The sequence below is a fragment of the Sorex araneus genome, chromosome 2, assembly GCF_027595985.1.
Source record: "Sorex araneus isolate mSorAra2 chromosome 2, mSorAra2.pri, whole genome shotgun sequence".
NCBI lineage: Eukaryota > Metazoa > Chordata > Mammalia > Eulipotyphla > Soricidae > Sorex > Sorex araneus.
The window spans coordinates 186,312,778-186,332,040 of NC_073303.1; the positions used below are offsets into that span (position 1 = coordinate 186,312,778).

General features: G+C 34.6%; 1 protein-coding gene across 1 annotated transcript in view; it reads left to right on the plus strand.

Annotated features, from left to right (window-relative positions):
- NCAM2 (neural cell adhesion molecule 2) overlaps positions 1–17,365 on the plus strand; it is a 456,616-nt gene extending 439,251 nt beyond the window's left edge. Inside the window, exons 17-18 of the mRNA XM_004606976.2 lie at positions 7,689–7,808; positions 11,121–17,365. Of these exons, the coding sequence (XP_004607033.1) occupies positions 7,689–7,808; positions 11,121–11,232 (232 nt within the window). The 3' untranslated portion in view covers positions 11,233–17,365. The remainder of the gene's footprint in view (positions 1–7,688; positions 7,809–11,120) is intronic.
- Positions 17,366–19,263: the final 1,898 nt, after the last annotated feature.

Below are 19,263 nucleotides of genomic sequence, written 5' to 3' on the forward strand. Positions count from 1 at the left end.
AGCTCATCAGTAGAGCTCATTCCTTGCTTGTGTGATGAGGCCCTGGGTTCAATTCCAGTAGTGTTCAATTCCAAAAGTAGAAAAAAAAAAGAAAGAAAGCAAAATGTTAAGAAATCATGAGAAAAACTTAGCTAGATTGTTTAAATATAGAGGAAGCACATATGTATATAGAAGTTTTTCCAATGTAGAGAAATGAAATGCCCAACTCCAGTCTGTTCTAACCATCCTATCAACACGGGGTGGAAGAGTAGTGTGTAAGCAGAGTGAAGTTAATAGTACAAAAATCTTACTGAATTTACTAATTCAGTAAGAGCTTGATGATAGGTGATGCATTCCATCCATTAACACTACATTACTGAAGACTATTACTATAGCGGCTATTCTGAATTGTATATCATGCCTAATTATAACATATTTATATGTATATATACTTTTATTAAAAGAAAAAGCCAGACCAAAGAGAAAAATTAACATGAAAAGACAAGCAACAGAAGCAAACTCAGAAGTTCAGCACCATGACACACAGACATGCATTTGCCCAACCACCCACCCATATGCATACATATATAATATATATGGTTTATTCTTTGGGGGATATTTTACACTGAAACAGTAGATTAGCAATGTCAGCAGATGTATATATATATATATATATATATATATATATATATATATTTCTTTTTGGGTCACACCCAGCGATACACAGGGGTTACTCCTGGCTCTGCACTCAGGAATCACCCATGGGGGTGCTCAGGGGACCATATGGGATGCTGGGAATCAACCCTGGGTCGGCCATGTGCAAGGCAAACGCCCTACCTGCTGTGCTATTGCTGCAGCCCCAGATGTATAAAAATATAAATAAAAAACAATTGATACTGTTCAAAAATATTTTAGTAGATAATGAACTTCCTGGTATGTTTTTGGAGGTAGGAGGAGAGTAAAAGCCTTATATGGCTATGTCCAGGACTTTCTCTGTGCACAGGAACAAATGTGATTGAACTGGGATCCACTTCTTACTCTCTGACTGCTCTTTTCAGCCCCAGGTGAACTGGGGCTGAAAAGATGTTTGAGGAATAAAAATATTTGATCTTTGGGCCGGAGAGGCAGTGCAGCCAGTAAAACACTTGCCTTGCCTTGCACGTGACCAACCCAGATTCGATCCCCAGTATCCTATAAAGTGCTTTGAGTCTGCCAGGAGTGATTCATGAGTTCAAAGTCAGAAATAATCTCTGAACATCACCAGTGTGCTCCCCTGACCCTCCCAAAATAAAAATATATGATGTTGAGACATCTAATAAGAAAATAGGGAAAAATGGGAATGTTTATTGGAATCATGAAAATTTTTGATAAAAAAGATTTTTCAAACTATGGAAATCAGTAAAACAAAGTTTTAAAAAAATAATAGTTCATATGTTAAGAAAAGAATAGAATTAAATGTTACCTAGTTAAAATAATAAAACATTAAATGAACTTTTCTTCTTAAATAAGGAAATCAAAAGGAAATTTGTAATTTGAAAATAAAAATGGAATACACAAATGAAAATACATATTATTAGATTACATAAACATTATATTACTCAAAAGAAAGGCACTTAAATACAAAGGAATACAGATTAAACTTGGAAGAAAACTGATAATACCAGTTTAGTCCTAGTCCAAAGAATACAAGGATTGCTATATTAATTAAAGACAGAAAAAACTTCAGAGCAAAAACATTTTCACCGATAAAGAAAAGCATTGCAAGCAGGGAAAGCAGGCCAGTTCTATAAATAGACAAAATTCTTCCATCTTTCTCCCTAACCATTGTTGTTATTATTGTTTTCATTGTGATATCAGGGATAATACTGTAATGCTCAGGGTCACACACTTCATTATGATAATTGCAAAGTTGTTCACTTTGCATGGCAAGGAGTTTGAGATGTTTACAATAGCATAAGCACTTTCTTTTGTTATGGTTATGGAACATAGTTAAACACATTATCTTTGATGTCAGGGATTACATGGACAGTGCCAAAAATCATACTGATTTGGGGAGGTGCTGGGAAGTAAACTCATGATTTCAGACATGCAAGGCTAGTCCTGGACCACTGGCCAGCCACATACCTGGACCCCAAGACATAATTCTGAACATGAATTATTAGTCTAACAAGAGAAAAACAAAGCAACAACTACAGAAACAAACTAAAAGAATAGCAAGGAATACTACATGTACTTGTGATTATAGTTGTTTTAATTATTTTCTCTCAAAAATATAAACTATTCCATGGCCATTGAACCACTAAGAACATAACTAAAGATATAACACTATCAATCAATAACCTCTACTAAACAATTATAAATTACTTCATCTAATGACAACCCACTACATATTCCCCTTATGTACATATGAAATTAACAGCAATGTCTTCTAGCAAGTAATAAAATAATTGAATTGGATCTCATTAATGCGACAGGAAATAAATAGAAAACTATTTTTTGTTTAAATATTTTAATTCAGGGGGCTGCAGTGATAGCACAGCAGGTAGGGCGTTTGCCTTGCACGCAGCCAAACTGGGTTTGATTCCCAACATCCCATGTGGTCCCCCGGGCACCGCCAGGGGTGATTCCTGAGTACAGATCCAGGAGTGACCCCTGTGCATTGCTGGGTGTGACCTAAAAAAAAAAAAAATTAACTCAGGGGCTGAAGCAATAAAACAGCAGAATGCTTGCCATGCATGTGGCTGGCCTGGCCCGATGCCTTAAATCCCATGCTCCCCTGAGCCTCGCCAGGGAAATCCTTCAGCAAAGAGCCAGTAGTAAACTCTGAGCATCACTGGTTGTGACCCCAAAGCAAAAAAAAAAAAAAAAGTATTCAAAAAACATCACAGAATACATCTAAAAAGAAATTTTATAATATTTTTAGTGAAATGAAAATAAAAGTACAACTTAAAGATTCAGAAAAACAGGGATGGTAGGGACATTTGTAGCATTCAATGTATATAGCCATACTTAGCTTGAGAACAGGGCTATGTTCTGCGGAAACTGTTACTAGGCAATTTTATAATTGTGCGAGCATCACAGTGCATTCCTGTGAGTTTTGAAAGAAAGGCAAGGTGGTGCGCACTGGGCTCATTTGTTGGCCGAGAACCACCTCCCTAGGCCAGACGACAGTGCAGGATGGACGAAGGATTGGGCGGATTGGATAAACAGGGCCCCGGGCTGGTTGGTAGTCAGTTTATCTTTCTCTCCTCCTCAGTGAGGTGCTGTCTCTCCCCTTATGGCACAATCTTAATTGTAGTTTGGATTATAGTCCAGGTCATCATAGTTCCCTTATCCTTGTCCTCATAGTCCTCATAGTCCTCATCTAGTTCTCATCTCTAGTCATCCCACACTCAGAGTTATATAGAAATCGTGAAGAATAGAGGTAAACATAGGTGGGGTTCAACATCGTCATAACAACAAGCAGAGGTAAAGCCACTCCCTCAGGGGAATTTCTAGGAGATTAATTCAAGGCCAAAAATCTCATCTGAGGGTTCAACACTCCAAATTACTAAGGGATCCGCTCAAGGGCAGGATTCTACCTAGGGTGTATTGCTTTCTCCTTTCCTCAGCTAGTAAACCATTTGAACAATCCTAGTGAATTTACTTTTATAATATTTATAGTCATTTTATGTGAACACAGTAAGAGATTTATTAAACCTAAAGGTTGGCTCTTCCTGGGGACATCTTGCTATATATCCCAGACCACAGTCCTCAGGCCAAGTTAGTCTTTCCTAACCCTAGGAGGGTCCATATACACTTACTTCCTATTGGATCATGACAGAGTTTGTTCCATGACCATACTCTTAACTCATTATACTTATGGTGCTTAGCTTGTCTCCTTTCGATGCCAGGTTAGCTTACTTACAGCTTGCCCTGGTTCCATCCAGTACCTTCACTGGACCCTCCTTGTTAGGAAATAAGGACAACTGAGGTTTAAGTCAGGTAAATATGATGGATGCCCAAGGACTGGAGCTATAGCACAGCGGGTAGGGCATTTGCCTTACACACAGATGACCCAGGTTCGATTCCTCCATCCGTCTTGGAGAGCCTGGCAAGCTACTGAGAGTATCCCGCCCGCATGGCAGAGCCTGACAAGCTACCCATGGGGTATTCGATATGCAAAAAACAGTAATAGCAAGTGTCACAATGGTACCAGCTCAAGCAAATCAATGAACAACGGGACAACAGTGCTACAGTGCTATAGTGTCCTGGAGTAAATATTATTTGGAATCAATTAACTCCCATGTTACAAAGCATAGTATGAACTTTCTTCCTGTGTCTATACGAAAAAAACATTGCTAAACCATGCAAGTGTCATAAAGGAAAGAGAAAAGCAATATAGGATTATTAGGACCTGATGGAATTGGGTGTGCCTCAGGGGCACTGTTGTGGGAGTAACTCAATAAGCCTAAGATCCCTTCGAGAGGAGCAAAGGCAACCCAATGTTATCCAACATCTCCCCATTTTCTCTTTGCAAAACACAAAAACTTGACATTTCAACCCACCCATGAGCCCAAAACAGTGTTTGTTATAAAATGCCCAATCCCTGCTCAACATCATGTTTGAGAGTAACCTGAACTGTCTAGAGGTGGTGAGTCATTTTGCCACGTTTTAATGAATTAATGCATTTAGACCTCGGTGAGGTCTAAAGAGCTATTCCCTCAATAGCAGCGTTAGTGGGTCTCCAGAGAACTTCAATGGAGAGTCTAACAAATTGTCAGGATGGTGAAACAGTTGTGTAAAGGAGCCAGTGGCCTTTTTCTGCATGTCCTCTGATGCTGACTCCTCCTCTGATTTCCATGTGACTTCCAGCTGAAATTGGTTCGGTGTTCTGGAGTTTGGAGAGTTTAGGAGTCTCTGGTGGTCTGAAGTCCAAGTAAGGTGTATGAATTTGACTTATGACAAGACATAACTGAACCCAAAGTTCCTTAGTGAGGTTGTGATCTGTTGGAATATAAGCATAGACTTTTCCTTCTATGAGGAGTTTCCCTGATACATTCAAGTGGGGGAATAGCTCCTTTTATGTTTTTGTTTTTAATATTCTACATGCCCTCTGAATGTGGAGAGGTGGTGGGCATAAAGCCACAGTTCCCCTATTAAAAAGGGATGGCCTCAGAATCAGAGGTTACAGGGGAGATGCAGTGTGAATTCTAATCTCCGCTTTCCATTATTCAAGTAAAACTCATCCCCATAAATTCAGAGGTATGGGGGCTACATAGGGCTGGAAAGTAGCTATAACACACTCTATGCAAACCATAGGCTATTTCCTGCATGACCCAAATGTGAGGCCAATATTGGGTAGAGATGATAGGGACATGGGCTCCCGAGTCAATCATCCCCTTAATTTATTTCCCTTGGATTTCAAAAATTACAAGTGGGTGATTGCCCTCTCTAAGACAGGCAATATAGGCAATCAAAGGATTAGTGTTGCCAAACCTAGGGCCAGTGGGTTGACCAGACATAACAAAAGGAAGTACTAGAATCTGAACAATGCGCTCTCCCTTATCAAATGTCCAAAAGCAGTTGGTACCATAATAACAATTACTATTTCACCAGTATTATCCAAATCAGTGACCCCAGCATGAACAGTAATTCCTCTAATAGTCAAACTACTTCTCCCTAATAATAGGCCCACGGTGTCACATGGGATTGGACCCTTTCCGCCAGAATTTAATTTATTTATAAGGACACACTAGCCAGGGGGTCATAGTAACTGTATCAGGGTAGGAAATATCCAAGGCTGTGTTCCCTGCTGAGGCTGGCTGTGGCAAATCTACTGATTGGAACTCTGGAACACCATGTTGGAAAGAGGGGCTGCAGTGCAAAATGCCCCCTGGTTTAATGGGGCCTAAGGCAGGCACTCTTGCTGGTTTCCAGAGATTGGGTTACCCATAGCATCAAACCTGGCACGGCAGTCCCTGGCCCAGTGGTTCCCCTCTTACACTTGGACAGAGCCTGGGAGGTGATTTTATCTTACAAGGCATACAGAGGCTGGGTGTTGCTTTTGAAACAGCAGGGCCAGGGGGGTTCCTGCTATCCTTTGGAAAAGGGATTTGACTTCCTTTGACTTCCTACAGGTTACCATATAATCTTAGATAATGTGGTGTACTTCATACCTATGCTCTTTGACATGGTGGTCTGTTGGGATCACTGTCACATAGGCAATTCACCATTGATTGAAACGTCATTCGTTAAAGTATAAATGAAGAGGCATAACACAAACAACTAAAGTCAGTGAAAAGAAAGGGCATGATTCAAAGTCACATAAGCATTAATAAGGATATTATAATATTATGAATAATTATATGCTCACACATTTTATACTAGGTGAAATAATTGCCTGAAAGAGGCATCATAGTCAAATTCACACAAAAAGAAATACACCATCTGAATAGGCATATGTTTATTAAAGAAAGTCAACCAATATTTAAGACCATACAGCACCAGATCTAGATGGGTTCATTAGTGAATTCAGCAATTATTTGGGAAAAAAAACACATCTGTTTGACTTCTCAACAATGTCTTTCAGAAGATTGGCACAGAAGGCAAAGTTCCTGACACATTCTATAAAGTCAACAGTACCCTAATTCCAAGACCTGACAAGTAAATTACAAGAAAATAAATGTATCTCATGACCTAGAGGCAAAAATTCTCAGCAAAATAAGCAAACTGAATCAAAATCATATAAAACTTCATGTAACAAAACCAAGAAGGAGATATTATAGCTATGCAAGTCTAGTACATTGAAATAAACAAGTAATATAATTGTTCATATCAATACTTTCAACAAGTAAAATTATACTATACTCTATTATACGTTGAAATAATAATTTGATAAAAATATATCCACCATTCTATCAATCTAAGTAAGTCATATGTAGAGGGTAATGACTTTGACTTCATAAGGAAAATCCACTATGAAAGGGGTCTTATAGTTGCCATCACATGAGTTAGAAACTCAAAGTTTTTCTGCAAAAGTTAGGAAAAGCAAGAATATTCCCTCCTTCCACTTTTTTAGGCATTTTAGCTAAAGGCATGAAATAAAAAAAAATAAAAAAATAAAAATAAAAATAAATAAAATTACATTAACAGAAAAGGAAGAATTAACGCTGTTTTTAATCACAGGTGACCTATTTGTTTATAAAATAACAAAGAAACAAGAACCAAATTCCTGACACTAAGAGGTGATTATAGGTATAATTGTAGGATGTAATTTCCAACATCAATCAATTTGGTTTAAAATGACAATGAAGTAGCAGCACTCTAAATTATAAAGACCTAATTTATAAAATGAATTAAGATTGGAAAATGAAGTCGTATTATTCAAAGACTTTTGTTGTTGTTGTTGTTGTTTGTTTGGGGAGATTCATACCTGCTCGTGTTCAGGTCTTACTCCTGACTCTGCACTCAGGGATCACTCCTGGCAGTGCTTGAGGGACTACATGCTGTGTCACGGATTGAATCAAATTCAAATTCAAGGCCATATGCAAGGCCCACATCCTGCCCGCTGTGCTGTCTCTCCAGCCTCAAAATTCTTAGTGATCATCTTAATCTGACTTTGTTAGTTTAATTTGAGGAAAGGTGAGATCAACTGGAATTTTTTTAACTATATCGCAAACTGCTTCCATTTACATTACATGACTATATTGCTTTCTTAATTTTTCTAGGAAAGATGGATCAAAAGAACCCATAGTGGAGATGAGAACAGAAGATGAAAGAATTACTAATCATGAAGATGGGAGCCCAGTAAATGAGCCAAATGAAACAACACCACTAACAGAACCCGAGTATGTAGCTTCCAGCATTTTGTCCTATATATTTCTCTCTGACATATTTCACTTAAGGATACCTTCTAGTTCTATTAACATTGCATAAACTGCATGATTTAATTATTTTTAAAGCTGCGTATTATTTCAGTCTCTAACTCTCTCTCTCTGTATATATGTGTATTGTGTTGTGTATGTGTGTGTGTGTGTGTGTGTGTGTGTGTGAATATGTACATTCCTCTGGCATTTGGGCATTTGTGCTGTTTAATTGAGAAAGGATTAAATATCACTCAGCTGCAGATAATTATAAAAGTCTATATAGTAAATAGTGTTTATTCTTAGCTCAAGTTTATTTACTTCCTTTAAACCTATCACAGTTCCTTTAGGACATTAGTAGGTATTTCAACTAATCCTATAAGAAAGAAAAATATGTACAAAGGAAACGCTTTTCAAACCAAAAGCATTATGAAGCACTGGTGATAGTCATAGCTTGGTGTATTTATTTGATACTAACAAAACAACAGCTATCACATAATTTTTGAGCACTGCTCATCCAACTGCCTTTGAAATGTTATTGCTTTTATAAAGCAAAACTTACCTTGCAGATAAATTTTCAGAGGAACATTCTTTTTCCATTGTGGATCAAAGCGTTAATTATATTAATTATGAGCACAATAACTTAATTGTAGGCTAGGGAAATAGTTCAAATAGTACAGCATATACCCAGCATGCAAAAAGTCCTTGAATGAGTTCCTGGTGTTGAGTGACTCCATGAGAATCATCAACTGTAGTCCCAGTGACCCCAAGGTATTGCAGTGTCAATGATATTTAAAAAATTGTAACATATCTTTATAGAAATATTCTCTCTCTGCTCACAAGTGGGAAAAATATTTAGATGAATAAAATTGCTACTCTGTAGTCAAAATTTTAATATAAGTTCTCAAATCAAGGGCCAGGTAAGTAATGCAGGGGAAAGATTTTGGCCTGCTGATAGCCAACCCTGCTTAAATCTTCACAATGACCAATGGTCCCTGGGTGGACATAAAGGAATAAAGTCTAAGCGGCACTATATGTGGCCTTAAAAAATTCCTCAATATCATTACTAGAGCTAGAGATAGCATCTAGACTATGCATTCTAAGATAACCTTGACTATTGTGGAGTTAAGGTGGGTTCTATAATCTCCACTTCAGAAACCATATGTATTTCCAATGATGCAAACTACAATTCAAAATATGCACTTATCCCCTCATCCCCCTCTTTTTGTTTTGGGGACACACCAGGTGACACTCTAGGCTTACCTCTTGCTATGTGTCCTAGGAGAGCTCCTGAAAGAACTCTGGGGCCATAAACAGTGTCAGGAATTGACCCTTGGTCACTTGTGCATAAAGGCAAAGATCTGACCCACTTTACTCCCTCCATGCCTACAAATTCCTTTCTATCAATTAAGAGTATGTGGATATGATATACATAAGTAAAGAAGATCTGAATGTAGATATTCATAAAGGATAGAGATATTAGTGCATATTAAAAAGCTTTAACATGTCCTTATAGGTGATTGGGTTAAGTAGTGTTTCTATTTTCATTTTTTCTTTTTTACTTTTTTTGTTTGGGTGCTACACCCAGCAATGCTCAGTGGTTACTCCTGACTCTGCACTCAAGAATTACTCCTGGCAGTTCTCAGGGGGATCCTTGGGATGCTGGGGATCAAACCTGGGTCTGCCACATGCAATGTAAATGCTCTACCCGCTGTACTATCTCTGTAGTCCTGATAGTTTTTAAGAAAATCAAAACAAGTAAGACACTCGCCTTTCATGAGGAGGCTGATCTGAATTTCAGACTCCAAACCCCGAATGGTGCCCAGATCATAGTCAGGAGTAAGCTCTGTACATCACTAGGTGTGGTTCACAAAACACACAAACACAAACACACACATGCATGTACACACACACACATTAAAAACCACCTAGACCTATCTCATTCCAAGAAATAGATTCTAGTGCTTTTTTATTAAAAAAATATATACTAGAATATTAGTCTCCTATGACTTACTTTATATTTGTTTTTATCATAATTACTCTATGTTTTTAACTGAGAAGATTTTTGATTTTTTTAAATCACAATATAGATAAGTTCCAGGGGAATTACATGGCACCAGTTTCTGCCCCATGAAATTGTTAAAGTCAAAATAGCAATTGGAATTCCATAAGTTCTTTCAGATGCAAAAAAAATGCCTTGTCAAGGGAGAAAAGTTATTTTTAAAGTCAAGAAGAAGATGACAAACCAATGAATTTAAGAGTGGTGACTAGATAAATTATGTTCTTAAATAATAAAACCTAAGATTCTTTAAAATTTTTTGTAGTAATTTTTTTATTAAGAAATAAGGCTGGATATTAGTCTCATTAGGTTTTAAACAAGGACAGTAGAAACAAGGGCCAGTGGGACTTAAAATCTGCTGCAAGTTGTGGGGCAGGGAGGGTAGTTAGGATGGAGAAGGGCCACCAATAGGATGATAGTTGGAAATGATCACACCGGAGAAGAACTGAGTTCTAAAATAGGTAAACAGATGGATATGCATTGCATGAGACACTTTCAGCACCTATATTGTAAATCATAATGCCAAAAAGAACACAGAGAGAGAGAGAGAGAAAGAGAGAGAGAGAGAGAGAGAGAGAGAGAGAGAGAGAGAAAGAGGTGAAAAATGTCTGCCATAGAGGCAAGCTCAGGGGATGTTGGGAAGGAAATTGGGGACAAGCCATTGTTCAACGATTTGCTTGAACAGGCACCAGTAACGTCTCTACTCTGAGACTTGTTGTTACTGTTTTTGGCATACTGAATACGCCATGGGTAGCTTGCCAGGCTCTGCCATGCGGGTGAGATACTCGCAGTAGCTTGCTGGGCTCTCCAAGAGGGTCGGAGGAATCGAGCCCGAGTTGGCAGTGTGCAAGGCAAATGCCCTACCCACTTCGCTATGGATCCAGGCAAGGTCTATAAACCCTCTATTGTGTCTTCAGAATCAGAACATATATTTTATATGCAAAGTAGTTACAAAGCTGAACTAACCCTAACATGAATAGTTTATTGTATCTAAATATAGAAATATTTAATTATTCATTGTTACATATATTATGTATTTTACATATATTATATACTTTTATTGTGGATAATAATTGTTTTAATCTCCATTAGATAATTTTTCTGCTGATTTCATACTAGGACAAAACTATATTTTCATTGTGGTGTTTGTCAACATATTTCCTTGCACAAAATAAGTAACTGTTAAGGGACTCTTAGCAAACAGAGTTTACTATTTTTTATGTTATATTTTATTTCAGAAAATTGCCTTTAAAAGAAGAAAACGGGAAGGAAGTCATAAATCCAGAAACTATAGAAATTAAGGTTGCAAATGATATCATCCAATCAAAAGAGGATGACAGCAAAGCATAACAAGATCCCAGAGGATTAAACAACCCGACAAAGAACATTTGGATTGCAGTGACCCTATGACCAAAACTATTCCACTGACCTTAATTTCTTGGGGAAACTACTAGCTTGGAATAGCTTGTATACATATACATATGATCAAATATTCCTGTCCATGGTCCATTTCCTTTTGTTGTTGTTGTTGTTGTTATTGTTGTTTGATTTGTCAAGAATTTCAGTATAGAGACATGACTGGCACCAACTCTGGTATAAAATTGAATCTATGATTGAGGTATTATCATTTATAATACAGCAAAAGTGCTCAGTTTCTGAAGAATAATATTTCACACTGTAACTGCTCCCAAATAGGGGAGAAAGAGAACAAAAGCTTGATAAGCAAAATGTATGAGAAAGCCCTGAATGTTTTTTTTTTTTCAACTCTGTTTTTAGCAATTAAATAATTTAAGTGGCTTTCTGCTTTTGGAGAAAACAATAAATGTTACTTTTTTTTTATCTTGTGACTTCCGGGGAATCAGAGCTTAAAGGAGACAGTTTTTAATTTATTTATTTATTTTTTAGTTCATATTAAATATACAGAGAAATGTAGAGAAAAAGCTTTTCAAGTTATTGTTACAGTGTTATCCAATGGGGATTTTGAATAGACTAAAGTGCCAGATAAAAATTCTTATCGTCTTATCCTTACAGGAATATTGGTTGTTGCAAAATTAGATTAGGAAGATTCTGTAAATCTCTTATCTCTTTATCTATGCCATTTTCAGTAACATACAAAAATGTATTGCAAGTAAAACTAATATTGATTTTTGCCCTCAGCTTCAAATAAAGTAAATTTCAATGGGAAAATATTAATGTTGTCTTGATATATTTATAAATATGTGATTTTTTTTGCTTTTAAGAGAATTTCAGTTAAGAAACCCCAGACTTTGGTACTTAGATACTTCAAACAGTATCATAAGAAATATATTTTTTGCCCATTGTTTTATATGACTTGGTTGAAAAACTCATATTTTCCCGTGTTTCAGGTAAATTATTAAATGCAATTGGCTAGTAGAAATATAAATATTTAGTTTGGTTTAAATAAGGAGAAATGACAACAGTGTAACATGTCATAAAAGTGTCAGTTATAAATAATTAAATTGCCACTATCTCTTTCTATTCTGTTTATTGCACCTAGAAGTCATTTTAAGATTTTAGTAAACATCTGTGTTTGAAGAAATTCCTTTACTGTTCAGCACAGAATTTCTAATATTACTTTATAGGGCCTATATCAGAATAAAATAGACACTACCTTCTAAGCTATGCAAGCTCCCAGAGACTAAAACATGATTTTAACTTATATGTAAGGTAAAATATATCTATATATTTATGGATATAAATATATATATGCCAATTGGGAGCAGGTTTTAGATTATTCCTTGCCCTAGAGAACCAAAGGTTTCTTTAGGCCCCATGTCATTCATAAACTTTAGTGTTTCAGGGAGTATTATGGCTCAAGTATTAACTGAGCATGTGATACCTCCTAATAAAACACTCAAGTAATATTCTAATAGTGCAGAGGTACCTTCTTCAGAATGTCTCTATATAATGGTAAATTGGTTAATAATAAATGTAATATTAATATCATTTATAAATGTTTTCTTTGCAAAGTGCTGAAAATCATAAACAAATGTTAAACAACTAATTCTGACAAATTTTTTCTATCAGCAGGACAAAATTTCCATCTTTATGTTCAGGCATTCAATACTCGGTGTCATTGCCATAATTTTCAGGGTTATGATATAGGGATATCCCCTTTCTATTCTTTCTGTCATCTTCTAAAAAATTCTTTTTCCTAGGAAAAAAATTGAAAAAGAAATGTCCAACAGATTTTTAGATTGTTTTTATGTTTGTTTAATCATTGTTCTGATTTATTTCATTGTTTTTTCTACTTCTATATCAACGTGCTAAAATTAGTCAAAATATATAAATCGGTTTGTGTGAAGTATTTAACTGGTCTTAGCAAGTTATTTTTTAGTGAATACTTTTGTAAGTCATGAACTTCCTATTTCTTTTTCCCTTGGAGAGAACTACATGGTTTAAGCTAATGAAAGTGAAAGAATAAGACAAGATGGCAATTTAGTATGTTTACTCTTGTTATAGCTGTAATCTACTTCAATAACAAAGAAATAACAGTAAAGAACATACATTTTTGTGTTATCTCCATTTGAAAATGATATTTCAATCATTTTGGGTATTTCATGTAAAACAATACTCTTTTCTTTTATCAACAGTGATCTCTATATACGCTATTAAATTTCTTGCCACTAATATGGAATAACTGATGTTAATAATAATCTGGAGCTAAATGTAGACAAACTATTTCAAGAGCATTATATCAGTTCTAGGAGAGGTCCCTTTCCTTTGTTATGAAATTGTGTCATGCAGCTACAAAGTAATACTGTGATTAACAAAAAAATAGTTAAATGTTTCAAATCCCTCTGTCTGTCACTGTCATTGTCATCCCATTGCTCATCAATTGGCTCGAGTGGGCACCAGTAACGTCTCCATTTTGAGACTTGTTGTTACTGTTTTTGGCATATGGAATATACTAGGGGTAGCTTGCCAGGCTCTGCCATGCTGGCGAGATACTCTCCGTAGCTTGCCGGGCTCTCCGAGAGGGGCGGAGGAATTGAACCCGGGTCGGCCTACTGCTGTGCTATCACTCCAGCCCTCTTATCTGTAAGTTTCCAAATTTGAGATGTCTTGCAGTGAATTGTAAAATATGAGTAGAATATTTTGTTTATTTTTCACTTGCATTCAAGACTAAAAAGATAGGTATAATAGATGTTATTTTTGCAGCAAGAGAGTGTTAGTAAAAAAATGTCAAAACAGTAGACTGATTATAAGAACTTTGAAATAATCAGAACCCTAAACAACTTTTAAAAAATAGCAAAGATACCACTCAAAGCATTGGCATTTCTTGATATTTGCAATTAGGCAGAGACAATCTATATTCAATAACACAAAAGATGAAACAATATAAACATTTTAGCACATATTTTATGTATAAAACTTGCACAGGTAAATCTGTCACATATTTTGTAATGATTTACAAAATAATTAAGATTGTGATTTCTAAATATTTATTTAATATTTTTGTGGGCTGACGTTTGATACTAATGTCTAACTATAAGGCTTTGTTTCTCAAGTTTTTATTTATTTTTAACACAAATACATATAAAAGCAATTTTCAAAGACATTTTATCTAGTAAAGTTTGTGCAAACCTTGTTTTTTATTTAAACATTTATATGAATGTTTTATTAATCTTATTATTTATTTGAGTGACAAGAATTAGTTATAACTTTATAATCATGCCTTTACCTTATGCTCATTTTTAAATAATTACTATGTATTGTGCCTTTGAATTAGCATGGGATACTCTTTGTTAAAGGAAAAGAAACAACTGAATCTTTTCTGATATATTTATTTCTTATCTGTAACACTTAAATAGTACATTATTTACATTTAGTGAACAAGCTTGATTCAAATTACTATTCCTTGGATATAAAAATCTATCTAAATATAACAAATAATACCAGGTATTTATTTCTAGATGACAAAACAATTATTTTGATCTATATTTAATTTATTTGGTATTGTTGTTCTAGACAATATTGTTGAAATGAAATTTTACCAGTTCCAAGTCAAAGACAACAGATGATGTTTTAAAAATAAGGTAAATGACTATGTGTATATACATATATATACATATCATTCCTGTTAAATACATGTATATCAAAATTATTTTTAATATTGGTTTTAAGAGAATCACTGGTAAAGGCATCTATAATTAAAGTGATTGAAATAACTCCCATTTCTTTATTTAAGGTATCAATCATAATTAGTACATTTGTAATTTTTATAGATACTAATAGTATTTTAAAAGTTCAATTCCTTTTGGAGTTCTTTTTCATAGTCATATACAGAGGGCTCCTTCAGCAAACTTTATGAGGGTAAAAACGATTTTTAAGTGACATTTTTTGGGCCGGAGCAATAGTATAGTGGGTAGGGCGTTTGCCTTGCATGTGGCCGACCCTAGTTTGATCCCCAGTATCCCATAATGGTCTCCCCATAACTGCCAGAAGTAATTCCTGAGTGCAGAGTGAGGAATAACCCATGAGCATCGCTGGGTGTGACCCAAAAAGCAAAAAATAAATAAATAAATAAATAAAGACATTTTTAGCTTTAGTTATCTTTAGAAAAAAAGGACTTCTTATCTTCTTATTAACCCTGTGTAATATTACTGCATTGTGTCTCATATTGAAAATACTATATGGAATATTAACCAAGGCTAAATTTACATTGTGAAAAGTCACAGAAATGATGAACTTCAATCCTAATATGAAAATATTTCAAGAAATTATTTTGTTCATTGAAATTTATAATGTTCTGATATTAAATAATTATATATAAATGTGAATATTATTTTTAAAAGGGGGATCCTAGATGTAGTTGTTGCCAAAAAAAATATAACTTTCTCCAGGTCTCTGTTGTACTTTTTAAAAACTGCATGTACCCAAGTAGATGCAGTTGTATAACAAAATTATACAAGAATGCTATTAATAGATAAATTAATTTCCCACATATAAAAGTTGGTAACTTTTATATTATATATAATGTTTAATATTTATTTGATAATGCATTCAATAGTATTAGAAAATATTTCATTTTTCACTATTGGCCTTCTTTAATAGTGCACATATATGTATATGTATATATATATGGATGCTTATATATACATATACATATATAGATATATATTCATTGGTACCACCATTAGTTTTTAAATAATTTTCAGGATTGTACCACATGATATTCATAATAATATAAAAATTTCCCATGTAAGTTTAATATTGGCATTACTATTTATGTTTTCTTTTACCTGAAATGTAAAAATATATCTTTTAGCATCTGCTCTTATTCTTCCTTTCAAAAGAATAAGCAAAGAAATGATTCTTCAGGATTTCAGATCACAACCATGAATAGGAGGCTAGAGAAGTAGAGAATTGAAAAACCCAGAAAGGAAAAATCTACTACTTAGTGTGAAAGGTGTTGGACAGACACTAAAATTATGACTTATAAAGACAGTAAAATTAATTAAGTTGTGCAGAAAACAATTAACAAAATAATTGTGATAGTGAGGGGAGAAAGCTAACTAGAACCTGTGATTCAATTTTGCAAATTGTGTTTTTTTTTAAAGAACATGTATTATCTAAAATAAATGATACTGTCATAATCAAACATTTTGTTCCAATTCTTAGAGGAATGTTCATGGTTTAGCATTTGTCTCTAAACTATGTTAGGAATATGTGAACTTTTTAGCTATAAGGGTTTTTTCTCTTTTTTGGTATGTAATTTCTATACTGTGTTCAGTATGCATTGAAACATACTTCTATTTTCTTTAACTTATATATTTCATTCAAATTCTATACTATTAAGTTAGCTATCACAATGTTTTCCTATTGTTTCAATATAGTGTGTCCCTATGAAATGCTGTATATACATGTTTAAACTGTAAAAATTATAATGCAAATGTTGAAGTTTTGTATTTATGAGAGACATTGAAAGTATGGCTTACAGTATATCAAAATTGTCATTCTTCACCATTTGTATATTAATAGTAAAATACTTTTACTTTAATAAAGTGTTGCACTTATGTTTATTTTGAATAATCTCTGCAATGGATGAGCTTATGATTTCACAAAATGCTTTCAGTTTTTCAACCAAAACCAAGTATATTTCTCTATTCAAGATCATAGAAGAAAATGCTTGCTGATCTATCACATCACTTTCATTCACAGTCTTTTGACTTCTAATCTGTACATAAGTGAAGGAGTATTTGATTCCAGTGATTTCAAGTTGTATTACTGAAACCACATTCTAGTATTAGCTCTTTGTGGCACACGCAGACATAACACGCTGATTAAAAATCAAAAACAAACCAAAAAAAGTAGTTGGAAAGAGCAGAGAGAGACCTTCATGAATTCTAAAAGGAAAGAATCTAACCAGTCCTCACATGGAATTAAATATATTTGAATTTTATTTTTATGAACCAGTTTAGATCAATTTTAAAATAAAACTTTTAAATTTTTAAAGCTGTTTTTTTTTTGTTTTTTTTTGTTTTTTAGGTCAGACCTGGCGATACAGAGGGGTCACTCCTACCTCTACACTCAGGAATTATCCCTGGTGGTGCTCAGGGGACTATATGGGATGCTGGGAATCGAACCCGGGTTGACTGCATGCAAGGCAAACTCCCTACCCACTGTGTTATCACTCCAGGCCCCAAAGCTATGTTTTTAAAGCTATAATTTTCTACATAATTCTTGCAAATTCCACAAAATAGATACACAAATATAACAATAGTATTGCATAAGCTTTATGAGGTAAAGTGATTTAGATATTTTGCTTTTTACTCCTCAGGACACTTGCCATTCAACAGAATGATCTTATGAATCTGTATAATTCAAATTTTTACATATCTTATTTATAATTTTTATAAATAATAGTAGATTTACTTCATTATATATTTTGTGGCCTTGACATTCAGAATGTCAATTATATATAGACATATAATTTATATAGAAATATAATTTAAATGTAAAATAATATAAATATAAACTGTTATTAAATTCAAAATGTATCATGATTTAAAATCAATACTTAATCTCCGATATCTGATAGAATTTGACTCTACAATCTGGTTACAGTTTTAAAAACTATACTTTATTTCTTCGCTAACACACACCGATTCCTACTACAAATTTTCTTTATTTGTAGTATAGTTATTACATGTATTTCTCCTGAGATTCATATCACATAGCCAGAATTTTAAAGAACTGTACAGTTACAAATTTTAAATTATGTTTCAGAAATGAATTCCAATATACATGATGTGATGTTCTCAAAACCTAAATAATCAATTCTATTTTCGTTGAAGTATTTTACATATTCAGTTACCTTTAGTATAACTTTCTCTGAAACAAAATGCTTGCATGTGGTATTTTAATTTATATGGATCACTGTAAAGATTACTGGATTACTTGGAGCATAGGCAGAGTTTTCTGAAGTGCACCAGAGAAGACACCTTAATACAATACAATAATGTAGCACTGTACTGTAGCACTGTTGTCCTGTTGTTCATAGATTTGCTCTATCGGGTACCAGTAATGTTTCCATTGAAAGACTTGTTATTGTTTTTGAAACATCAAATATGCCACAGGGATCTTGCCAGGCTCTGCCATGCGGGCGGGATACTCTCGTTAGCTTGGGCTACCGAGATACTCTCAGGCTCTCTGAGAGGGACAGAGGAATCGAACCCAGGTTGGCTGCATGCAAGGCAAACACCCTACCCACTGTGCTATTGCTAAAAATTTTAGATTAAGTCAAAATTTAGTTTTATCTAACTTTGGGATTTTCTGCGGGGAGAGGCATGGCCAAAAATGCTATAAGGGGGTGCTCCTAACTTTGCACTCAGAAATTACTCCTGGCGGTGCTCAGGAGACAATAGGGAGACCGAGAATTGAACCTGAGTTAACCTCACGCAAAGTGAGCACCTTACCTGCTGTACTATCTTTCCAGTCTTCTCCAAATCTTTATTAGTGCTGTAAGTCATGAAGTATGATTTTTCTGAATGTCTTACATCAGGGAAAACTAATAAAGTTAGCTAAGTAATTTCAGTTCAGGTCAGCATCTACTTTTCACCTACAAATTCCACATTCTTCACTATACCCATTAACTTTCATCTCATCAATCACAGGCATGCCTGACCTAGAAACTCAATGATATATTAGAGAAGGAATGATCGCAAAATTAGTTCAAATACTTTTTTTATGCTTCGGCATCAGGGATTCAAGCAATTACAAATTTAGTTGGAGAAGTCATTTTAAAAATGGAAAGCATATAATTCTTCTTGTAAAAGGAAATTGCAATTTTATTGTACTGAGAGTTATTGGCAAGAGAGTAATATAGATATCTACCTGTAAGAAATCCCTAATCTT